The sequence below is a fragment of the Hemicordylus capensis genome, chromosome 14 (assembly GCF_027244095.1).
Source record: "Hemicordylus capensis ecotype Gifberg chromosome 14, rHemCap1.1.pri, whole genome shotgun sequence".
Lineage (NCBI taxonomy): Eukaryota > Metazoa > Chordata > Lepidosauria > Squamata > Cordylidae > Hemicordylus > Hemicordylus capensis.
The window spans coordinates 14,170,431-14,182,116 of record NC_069670.1 but is presented as its reverse complement, the minus strand read 5'-3'; the positions used below and the strand labels follow the sequence as shown (position 1 = coordinate 14,182,116).

The following is an 11,686-nucleotide window of genomic DNA, read 5'->3' as shown; positions in this document are numbered from 1 at the left end:
TAAAGCTACATTGTGGTGCCTTCACATTTATGCGCATACATGTATGTGCCCTAAGGCATAGGTGTATCCACCTTTCTCTTCAGAGATTTAACTTCTAGAGAGAGATCCTGAGAAAACTGAACCCTGAAGAATGACAACTCTCAAGCAACTCACTTAAAAAATAATAGTATCCTCAAAAAGCAAAAACAGGGACAGGAATAAATAGTCCAGAAAACAGGGGTTGTCTCTCCTAAGTTGGCATGTGGGTGCACTAGGTAAAGAGTCCACAGAAGCCAGATTGGGTAATGTAAAATATTGCATTTAATACATTTAAAATATACTAAGCTCTGGAATTTGCTTTCTGTCTTCTCTTCTACTCGTCAACCATATCAGGAATCGGTATTAATCCATTTGGAGCACATTTCGGTTGTTGGAACATACTTCAGCGTAATCAGTCTGAATGAAATTGAAATTGAAAGTCAAAGGCCTGTTTTGCAAAAGATACAAAATCTTGGTGTTTTGTTTTGGTTTTTATTTTACTTTAAGTTCAATGAAAAGGATACTATGGGGAAAAATAAACAAAGAACCCTAAATGTGTTTCTAAACATTTCTCTTCTGTGATTAATGCAACTGAGGATCACGGGCAAGGGATTGAAAAAATAGAATAATTTCCATGCTGCTTTTGCATGGCTTTTGCCCATTTTTATCTCAGATGCCATTTGCAGTAATTAGTCATCAAGGTGTCCAGTTTATAAAGTAACCATCCCAAAGTGATGTGTGAGCGACGAAAATAAACATTTAGCACCATCTTGGAAATACATTCACAGAAGTCACAAGCCAGTTACCCATTTTTACTGGTCCCTTTACCCAACCCATCATTTCGCTTTGCCATTTGGGGCATATGGGAAGAAAAAAGGGGTTGCTACCTGAAGAAATAAATCTTGACTGATTGATCGAATTTTGTTTCAGTTGATTAACTGAGGAATGGACTGATATCCTCCCAACTAAGTTGTTACTCAGTACTGAACAGGAGGACATACTCCTACTCTTGAGTATAAATTATTCTAAAGGATGACATAATTTCAGTAGGACTATTCAGGAGTAATTTAGTCTGGATGTCAGGCAATGAAATCTACATATATTTTCATAGAACCAAACAGTAGCTTTGAAGGGGGAGAAATCACACACAGAGTGTATATATATAGATAAGAACATAAGAACAGCCCTGCTGGATCAGGCCCAAGGAAGCCCATCTAGTCCAGCATCCTGTTTCGCACAGTGGCCCAACAGATGCTGCTGGAAGCCTACAGGCAGGAGCTGAAAGGGGCATGCCCTCCCTCCTGCTGTTACTCCCCTGCAACTGGGACTCAGAGGCATCCTGCCTTTGAGGCTGGAGGTGGCCCACAGCCCTCCGACTAGTAGCCGTTGATAGACCTCTCCTCCATGAAGTGATCCAAACCCCTCTTCAAGCCATCCAGGTTGTTGGCTGTCACCACATCTTGTGGCAGAGAGTTCCACAAGCTGATTATGCGTTGTGTAGATATAGATGATATAGAAATGGATGGTAATGGGTAACTCTCAGCAGGCTCGTTCTGACAAGCGGGGCCACAGCTCAGTGGCAGAGCATCTGCTTGGCATGCAGAAGGTCCCTGGTTCAATCCCTGGCAGCATCTCTAAGTAGGGCTGGGAAAGACTCCGACCTTAAACCTTGGAGAGCTGCTGCCAGTCAGTGCAGACACTCTTGAGCTAAATAGACCAAGGGTTTGACTCAGTAGGAGGCAGCTTCCTTTGTTTCTAGGGCTCTTCTTTGATGGGATTAGGAGAGGCATTCTCTCCTGGGTAAGAATGAAGGGGGAACACCTGCCTCTCCCGAAACAGAAACAGTCCTAACAACCATACTCTGTGAATGGCACTTTCTGTTATCCAAACCCTGGGCGATCCGAAGGCTTTCGGCAGAGCTTCCAAGCCATTCAACAAAACCAGTTAGCATTTTCCGAAATGTCAGTGATACCTGTAGGATCTGCCCCATGAGAACCTGCCTCGCTGATCGCTCTGCCTTCCCTGCACAGAGGAAAACAAAGAAAGAGGAAACTTCGGTTAACCTTGGCCAAAGACTGCCCAGAACACCAAGCTCTCTCCGCTGCATTACCTTTGGCAAGACGCTTTCGGAAGAGGAAGAGGAAGGGTGGGATCAACAGGAGGATGGCAATAGAGGGCACTCCGACATATAACAGGGTGCTGCATTTTCCTGTAGAAGGGACTGGAGGGAGGGGGAGAGAGAAAGAATCGGGGATCAGCAACTAGGTTAACTTGTAGGCGAAGAATCCTGGGACGCTCCCTGAGCAGTTGATGTCTGCAGAAGGGTGAGAAGAAGTTGCAGGAAATATTTAGGTGGCTTCTTCTTTTGGGTCTCCTGATGTCTGACCGCCCTTTCTTCTTTAAGAACACAGGAAGCTGCCTTACCGAGTCAGACCCTTGGTCCATCTAGCACAGTATTGTCTTCACAGACTGGCAGCGGCTTCTCCAAGGTAGCAGGCAGGAGTCTCTCTCAGCCCTATCTTGGAGATGCTGCCAGGGAGGGAACCTGGAACCTTCTGCATGCAAGCGATCCCATCCTCTTAAGGGGAATATCCCCTAGAGCCTTTGGAGTCAGGCAGTATATAAATTAAATTAATAATCATAATATCTTACAGCGCTCACATGTGGTCTCCCATTCAAATGCAAACCAGGGCAGACCCTGCTTAGCAAAGGGGGATTAATGCTTGCTACCTCTCTCTCTCTCTCTCTTTCCCTTCATTCCTTCTCAGAGGCTACCTTTTCTGCAACCATTTCTTGCTACAAGTTATCAGACTGTCCCACTCTGCAAAGTTCCGGGTCAGCTGGGGAAACATCATTACTGCAAAAAGAGATGATAAATTTCCAGACAGAATTAGCTATTCTGTACCTCTCTTTGTGTGCCTCCTCTGGAATACAGCACTGATGTTTTTGTCTGCTTGGACCGAACAGCCAGGACCTATTCCTTGTGTCCACGCCGCTGGAGGAAACAGCTGTAAACTCCAGACACTAAAGACTCCATTCTCGTCCAACGTGCCAACATCCATGGGGTCAGGAGATGTTTCCCTGCTAGGTTCCCAGGAAATAGACTTCCAAGAAGGGTTTGCATCCCACAGGAGGCAAAGTAGAGGGAAGCTGTGATTAAGCTGAGCTCTCTCCAAAGAAGAGGAAGGCACCAGCATGAAAAGCTGTGTCTGAGAAGGATCTAAAAGAACATTGAGAAGGGTCATTGAGTGTGCACAACTCAAAACCATCAATAACACTCAATAAAAACAATTAAAACTATTTTTAAGTCATCAAATTTCAAAAAACAGTTTTAGCAAAATATTTTTAACAATAGTTTTAGCAAAGGTCTTTCGCTAAATAGTCTTTAGCAGAGACCTCCATCTTTTTGAGGCAGGAGTGGTCTTTTCAGCATCTTATGTGGTTTTTTGAAGGCAGCCAGAGACAGAGAAGCTCTTATATTGACAGCTCTCTTTGCATGATAAGCCGGGGATTTGTACCCATCTTGGAGCACATATTTGATCAGGCATGATACCAAATATCAATATTAAAAAATCTGCTGCTAGACTCACCCACCACAATCAGTCTTGATCTATTCAGGATTTCAAATTTCCCGTATATGGGTGCAGCGCAGTAATAAACCCCCGAATCATTCTTCTGCAAATGGCTAATGACCAGAGAAAAGTCGGTGCTTGAGGGACTTGAGTACTTCCCATCAGAATGTGTATAGGATGCACTGAGGAATATCCTGTGAAGCCTCTGGTCTTGCTGCTCTAAATACCAAGTCACCACCTGCCTCTCCTGCTGTCCAGAAGGCAAGCTGCAGCTGATGGTGACATTTTTTCCAGGAAACGCCAAGATCTCCCTCAGCTCTTGTGGGACTTGTACGCTCCTTTGTGATTCAGCAGCTATAAGGGAAAGCAAAGGGGTCTTGGATGAACCCTCTGACAAGAAGCAGTCACAACATATCACATGCTCATGGCACATTTCAGCCCTGCAGTTCGGGCTTAAGAACATAAGAACAGCCCTGCAGGATCGGGCCCAAGGAAGCCCATCTAGTCCAGCATCCTGTTTTGCACAGTGGCCCGCCAGATGCCCCTGGAAGCCACAGTCAGGAGTTGAGGCCATGCCCTCTCTCCTGCTGTGACTCCCCTGCAACTGGGACTCAGAGGCCTCCTGCCTTTGAGGCTGGAAGTGGCCTATAGCCCTCCGACTAGTTGCCGTTGATAAACCTCTCCTCCATGAAGTTATCCAAACCCCTCTTAAAGCCATCCAGGTTGTTGGCTGTCACCACATCTTGTGGCAGATAATTCCACAAGTTGGTTATACGTTGTGTGAAAAAGGACTTCCATTTGTCGGTCCTAAATTTCTTGGCAATTGATTTCATGGGACGACCCCTGGTTCTAGTGTTATGTGTGAGAGAGAAGAATTTCTCTCTCTCTCCACTTCCTCCACACCATGCATGGTTTTATAGACCTCGATCATGTCTCCCCACAGTCGTCTTTTTTCTCAACTAGAAAGCCCCAGGTGTTGTAGCCCAGCCTCATAAGAAAGGTGCTCCAGGCCCCTGGTCATCTTGGTTGCCCTCTTCTGCACCGTCTACAGTTCTACAATGTCCTTTTTAAGAGGTGGTGACCAGAATTGTACGCAGTATTCCAGGTGTGGCCGCACCATCGTTTTGTATAAGGGCATTATAATATTAGCCGTTTTATTTTCAATCCCCTTCCTAATGATCCCTAGCATGGAATTGGCCTTTTTCACTGCTGCCACACATTGAGTCGACACTTTCAACGAGCTGTCCACCATGACCCCAAGATCCCTCTCTTGGTCAGTCACTGACAGCTCAGATCCCATCAACGTGTAGTTGAAGTTGGGTTTTTTTGTCCCAATGTGCATCACTTTACACTTGCCAACACTGAACCTCATCTGCCATTTTATCACCCACTCACCCAGTCTGGAGAGATCCTTTTGGAGCTCCTCACAATCTGTTTTGGATTTCACTACCCGAAGGAATGGGCTTCCCATTCTTCTTTATTTATTTTACTGATTTATTTAGCACCTTTGTATACCACCCAGAAGTGAAACACTTCTGGGTAGTTTACAACAAAATAATACAAACCAAAACAAGACAAAAGAATAAGACCATTATTTAAAATTCAACACAATATTAAAACAATCAAATCTGTACTCTAATTAAACGCCTGGGTGAACAAATGTGTCTTGAAGGACTTTTCAAAAGTTGTCAGAGATGGGGAGGCTCTTATTTCAACAGGGATTGCATTCCAATGCCTCCGGGCCGCAACGGAAAAGGCCCATCCCTGAGTAGCCACTAAGGCGTTTTTCACAACACAAGCTTTACTGCAAGTTTACTGCAAGGCTTCACTGTGAATTCAAAGTTGTCCAAAACATCTGACACAAAAAGTGGATTTTTTTTAACCCCAGATATAAATTGGGCTGCACTCTAATGTGCAATGAAAAACCTGAATTATGTGTGAAGTGCTTCCCGATAGCTCATAGGGACTTCGGGGTAAATCTGCCCAATATGTGAACACACACCCTCCATTCTGGAAGAGTAGCAAGCTCTGTGTGGAAAACACCCAGGCCAGCCGGTGGCAACTGCAGACGAACCTCCCCAGATGATCTCAATGGGTGGTGGGGTTCATGGCGAAGAAGACGTTCTCTTTTGCGAGATTCCTGCGAGATTCCAGCACACCCTCAATTTCCCCCTCATTTGTTCACAATATCAAGCCATGAAAACCTCCAGCCTGGCTTTCAAGAGACTGATGCTGATTCCTGAAGGGTTGGATGTGTGTACCTGCCATCCACACACACACTGTAGGGTTTCAGCACACGTCATTTCCTAGATGGGTCTCCAGACCAGCTCTCCCCCACAAGACCACCACTCCAGTGCGGCATCATGGTACCGTGAGATTCCCCGGCCCGCTTTGGAAATACTTACAATGCAGAGAAAGTAGCATCATCCCAGCAAAGTGAAACAACATCTTCTAGTCCTCCTCAGCGACGACTCCGAAGCAGACCCAGTGGCGAATCGGTTTTTTGTTGCCCCACCTGCTGTGATGTTCTTTGGCTTCCTGTGGGTGGAAAGATGAAGGCGGACAGATGCAGCCCGCCACTTTCTTTGATAGAGACACACAGCTAGCAGGGCCGCAAGGCTATTCAGTAGCTTGCCTTTCAAGACATGCAGGCAAAGGTCTTTTTCTTATTTGCCCGTAACAAATATTCACCAACAAACCACCCGAGCACTCTGAATGGTCGTAAATGTATGTCTGCAGCCAGTATCTGTCCTGCATCTTAGAGTGAACGTAGAGGTGATATCTGAAGGCCAAAATTATAGACGTTTCCCAAATCACAAGTAGATATTGAGTTCATTCCAGAGGCGCACCTAGGTAATTTTGGACCCTGGAACTAAAGGCCTCCCCGACTCCCACTGCCAGATTAAGGTGTAGGCACTATTCTTTACACCAGAACATGCTCAGGGAAAGCAGGAAACTCTTTTTATTTCTATGTTTAGAAGAGAGTCTGAATAAGATACAGTACTTCCCACTGACTTGCGGAGAGATACCACATTTTGGACACTCACCATTTGGAGCTCCTCCAGACCAGCATTTGGAGGCCCCCCCCAGGCCTGCGTGGGACTGGACCTCCGCCCGGAAGTCCGGTCCAAAGAGCACCACTGGGTCATTCACACAAACAAAAGCTGTGTTCCGCCTGGGTTTGGGAGCTGCGTGTGCTCCCAATTTTTGGTTGTGTGGAAGCAAGCTAGGGGGTCCTACCCCCTTGTTTCCACACAACCAAAAATTGGGAGCACATAACAGCTCCCAAATCTGGGGTTTTTAACTGTGTGAATGGCCTCATTCCGTTCGTTGGGCATACAGGTTGTGTCCCAGGTCTGTTTTGGAGGCATTCCGTTAAGGCAGCTGAGGTGGTTGTTAAGAGAGCTGGGCAAGCCTCCTCCCCAGCTTGCATCTGCTCTTGCATCAAGTATCTGCTTGCAGCAGGCCAGGGTTAACAGCCATTTAGTGTTTTTGAAACGTTTGCTGCCGTTAATACATTCCACACCAAAGTTGAGGTCTAGGCTGACTGCAGTCACCTCATTTTATTCCCATAGTCTGGCAATCAGAGCAATATCAGAGCTATTGGTGTGCTCAAGGCCTCCAATGGTCCAAAGCTGTTATTTCCCCCAGTAAACAATATACTAATAAATAACCATGTAAAAATGCCCCCAAATAACTGAAATCTGTCTTTGAGTATTGCTCAAATCTGCCACTCAAGGCCGCCCCCTCACGCCACCTGAGGGTATTGATTGATTTTCAATTTTCAAGTGCTTTTCAATTCAGAACAAATCCCCAAATGAATTTTAAAAAACAAAACGAAACACCATATAAACAAAGATACCTAGAAACACAAATGCCAACCACACCACAATGGAAATAAGAAAACAGACAAAACAGCAGAATAAAGTCTAAAAGGTTTCCAGCTATTAATGAGTAAAACCGATGACAATGCCTCAATAAATACAGAGGTTTTGCCCTGGAACAAAACACTTAAAAGCAAGGGTACAGGCGACTATCCCTGGGAATCTACTAGTGGGGGCCACCACCAAAAAACCCCTTCCCCATTACCTCCTGCCTCGCCTATTGATGGTGGCGGCATGTTGCCACGGACCTCTGATGTAGATGCTCTCTCTTGGGCAAGCTCATATGGAAGAAGCTGGTTCCTGGGGTATCCCGCCTGGCCCCAAGCCAATAGAGGGGTTTAGAGGTTTGGACCAGAACTCTGGATTATGCTCAGAAAGGAAGAGGGAACCTGTACAGCCATTTTAACACTGTCAAGAGATTGTTATGCAGTCTTCCATAAGCAATTAAACAGTTCCAGTTGTGTGTTTCCTGGATTTCAGCTTCTTTTGGATGCCAAATCATCCAGATCGAGGTTTCTTAACCTTGGGCCCCCAGATGTTGATAGACTACGACTCCCACAATCCCCAGCCATGTCCATTGTGGCTGGAGATGATGGGAACTGTAGTCCATCAACATCCGGGGACCCAAGGTTAAGAAACCTTGATCCAGATGGAGGTAAGCAAACAGCAAGCTTGCTATCTCATCCCAGTGCCCCAGAGAGAACCCCTGTGCCCCAAAAGATGCTCTTCCTTCTTCTTGCCGACTCTCAGCTTCTCCTGGTCCATTACTTTCCACTTTCCAGGGAAATCACCCATTAAGGGAGGAAACAACAACAGACCATTAAGGAAGGCTAACTCTTCTGTCAGATCCCGGATCCAGACCAAGTATTACAAGGCCATAGTGAAAGATGCATTCACGGGTAATCAGGCACCCACTTCACTGCAACATGTTCCCAGGGGTGGCTACTATCCATCAGTCATCTCATTGCTAGTAATCTCATAGCAAACAGTAATCTAATTGCAACTGTCCCCTTAGACTGAAATCTGCCTCACAGCTAGCAGAGGCTAATGGAATTAAGTCTGCATTAAAGCCTCCTAAACTCCATCTTCAGACGGTTATAAAACAGTAAACCTTGGGGCTTCTCCATCGTGTGCAGCTCTTCCCTTTATTTCAGTTGACATCCAGCCTGTAGAAGAGTTCTGCAGAACCTGAAAACTTGCTGGTATTCTGGCTGGCCCTAATAAAGGTATTGCCCTACTTTACATCAGGGCCGACCTAAATACCAGCAAGCTTTCAGGATGTACAGAACTCTTCTACGAGCGGGAAGTGAACTGAATTTTTCTCTCTCTCGAATGGTACTGCCGACAACTTTTAAGAAATCTAACCACCACATTCTGCACTGATCCAAGTTTCCAAATGTCTTCAAAGATAGGCACAGCCCCTGCCAAACTTTTGAGAGAGAAAGAACAAATATGAGACTTCAGGGGGAGGGGGTGGAACTGATATGAGAAAGCTGGGAATCAAAACTACGCCCAGTGAAACCAAGAAACTGGCAGTCCTTCTGGGTCTCAGATAATAATCAAGGTTCAAACCTTAATTCAGTGCCCACTGGTGGATTCCATCCAAGACTGCCTGTAAGTAACATCTCTCACTGACCTTTGTACTGAATGCAGCATCAGTCTGCTATACCACCCACACAGAGATGTTCCACTGAAAGGAACCAGGTCATGGTAGACCCTTCATTCACAGCGGCATTACCATTCTATCATTAACAGCTAAATTATCACATGCAAAGTTGAGGTTACCACATCTGGAAGCTGCCTGCGTTCAGTTATGATGGTATTCATATTCAAGTTCCTCGTCTTGTCCTCCACAGGTAATCCTCCTTCTGCTTTAACCTCCTCCTTCTGCTTTACTTCGGCTTTAAATAAATGTTTTTAAAAAGAGAGCTTAATTTGTCATGAACCCTGCCGCCTGTTACGAGGTTAGGAACATAGGAAACTGCCATATACTGAGTCAGACCATTGGTCTATCTAGCTTAGTATTGTCTTCCCAGACTGGCAGCGGCTTCTCCAAGGTTGCAGGCAGGAATCTCTCTCAGCCCTATCTTGGAGATGCTGCCAGGGAGGGAACTTGAAACCTTCTGCTCTTCCCAGAGCGGCTCCATCCCCGGAGGGGAAGATCTTATGGTGCTCACACACCAAGTCTCCCATTCGTATGCAACCAGGGCAGACCCTGCTTAGCTAAGGGGACAAGTCATGCTTGCTACCACAAAGACCAGCTCTCCTCCCCTCAGACCAGCTCTCCTCCCGGTACGGATTACGGATTACGGATGCCACCGGCTAGTCTGGGGCTGGGTTTTCTCTGTGGCTGCCCCAGGGCTTCGGAATATGCTCCCTGCTGAAAGAAGAGAATCTCCTTCTCTATTTGTTTTTCAGACTCAAGACTCTCTTGCTCTCGCAGGCTTTTTAATGAGAATGAATCTAAATAATTTGTTTTCATCAGAACGGTTTCCTGCTCTTGTTTCTATTGTGTTTTTGTGGATTTCAATCTGTGATTTGTTTATATTGTTTTAAATGTTGTACACCACCTAGGGATCTACATATCAGGTGGTATAAAAATATGATAAACTAACCAACTAAACAAACAAACAGACAAATAAATAAATAAATCCAGCACAGACCTCAAGCAACCCAATAGGAAGGGGGTTGCTAGGTACTTAACAGATCCAGAGCCCCCTTCTGATCATTAGGAACATAGGAAACTGCCATATACTGAGTCAGACCATTGGTCTATCTAGTTCAGTATTGTCTTCACAGACTGGCAGTGGCTTCTCCAAGGTTGCAGGCAGGAATCTCTCTTAGCCCTATCTTGGAGAAGCCAGGGAGGGAACTTGAAACCTTCTGCTCTTCTCAAAGCGGCTCCATCCCCTGAGGGGAATCTCTTGCAGTGCTCACACTTCTAGTCTCCGATTCATAACCAGGGCGGACCCTAACCTAGTCTCCGATTCATAACCAGGGCGGACCCTGCTTAGCTAAGGGGACAAGTCATGCTTGCTACCACAAGACCAGCTCTCCTCTCCTTAATTAAAAGCAGTCATTCCCTCCTAATGACATTTTAACAAGTCTCTAATATTATAATCCGGCATCTGTGAGGGATAGATGAGGATCCTTTTGAGGATACCATGCACAGCCAGGAAAACAAACCAATGGATCCTAGAACAAATCCAGAACTTTCACTCGAGGCACAAATGACCAGGCTCAGACCGTCATACTTTGGACACATTATGCCAAGATCCAGCTCCCTTGAGAAGTCCATCATGCTGGGGAAAGTGGAAGGAAAGAGAAGAAGAAGACGACCAGCAGCAAGGTGGATGGACTCAATGACGACAGCAATGAATGCACCACTGAGAGACCTTCAAGGCCAAGTGGAAATCAGATCATCCTGGAGAGAATCTCTCCATGGGGTCGCTAAGAGTCGACACTGACTTGACGGCACTTAATAAATTTATCTATCCGTCTATGAAGGTAGCAGCAGCAGAGAGCTGTGTCAGTAAAGGCAGGCGTTCTCTCCCAGGCTCTGTGCACTTGCCTTCACTGATACACTTTCTTTCTAGAAGAGGTCATGGAAGAGGAGGGAAGTGGCTGATGGGATTCGGGGCTGTGAGCCATTCAATGGGGCCCTGTGCCCCACGGGCCTCCCTAGTCCCAGGCACCTAGGGAAAGCACAGGGATGATTTCAACTTCTTCCGGAATGGACGGATTTAATAACTTAGTTCATAATTGTAATTATTATTGTAATTATTGTAATAAAGCCTCACCACAAAGAAAAGTGGGTGAAAAATGATAACTCTATCATCCATCCTGGTGTTTCTCTTTGCAGTCTTACAAGCCCAGTTATTCCTATATCAGACCCCACGGTTCCAATTCGTCAAGATCGGGGAGCTGGCCCAGCTTGTGTGCGTTTCTACAGAAAAGTTAGAAGACAATGGATTATCCCACTCTTGGTACAAAAGAAAAGAGAACGAAATGCCACTTTTAATCTGGAGTTGCGGGGATGATGATAAGAATGCCAGAGGCAAATTTGTTTGCAAAGCTGAAGGGGCAAGTTTGACCTTGGAAATCTCCAGCGCCCAAGTGGAAGATTCTGGCATATATGTGTGTGCTAACAGAGCAGATAATTTCTCTTTCAGCAATGGATCATTGCTGATCGTGGGAGGTAAGGATGTGCAA

General features: G+C 45.8%; 1 protein-coding gene across 2 annotated transcripts; it reads right to left on the bottom strand.

Annotated features, from left to right (window-relative positions):
• Positions 1-277: 277 nt before the first annotated feature.
• On the bottom strand, positions 278-11,408 carry LOC128337176 (uncharacterized). 2 transcript variants are annotated; one of them, XM_053277884.1, is made up of 8 exons: positions 11,275-11,408; positions 9,260-9,375; positions 5,996-6,128; positions 3,609-3,944; positions 2,924-3,238; positions 2,129-2,239; positions 1,991-2,040; positions 278-435 (listed from the first exon to the last, which is right to left on the bottom strand). In XM_053277884.1, the coding sequence occupies exons 3-8, from the start codon at positions 6,036-6,038 to the stop codon at positions 382-384; spliced, it is 909 nt and encodes a 302-aa protein (XP_053133859.1). In that variant the 5' UTR covers positions 6,039-6,128; positions 9,260-9,375; positions 11,275-11,408; the 3' UTR covers positions 278-381. The 2 variants fall into 2 exon arrangements, with proteins under 2 accessions (XP_053133859.1, XP_053133858.1); XM_053277883.1 differs by having other exon boundaries at positions 1,991-2,239.
• Positions 11,409-11,686: the final 278 nt, after the last annotated feature.

What these genes read in the sequence shown, in the direction of transcription:
- LOC128337176 (XM_053277883.1), bottom strand. Translation starts at nt 6,038, where the DNA reads ATGTTGTTTCACTTTGCTGGGATGATGCTACTTTCTCTGCATT. An exon ending in GATGCTACTTTCTCTGCATT is followed by an intron (nt 3,945 to 5,995) that starts GTAAGTATTTCC and finishes TTTCCCTTATAG; the next exon opens with CTGCTGAATCACAAAGGAGC. An exon ending in ATCAAGACTGATTGTGGTGG is followed by an intron (nt 3,239 to 3,608) that starts GTGAGTCTAGCA and finishes ATGTTCTTTTAG; the next exon opens with ATCCTTCTCAGACACAGCTT.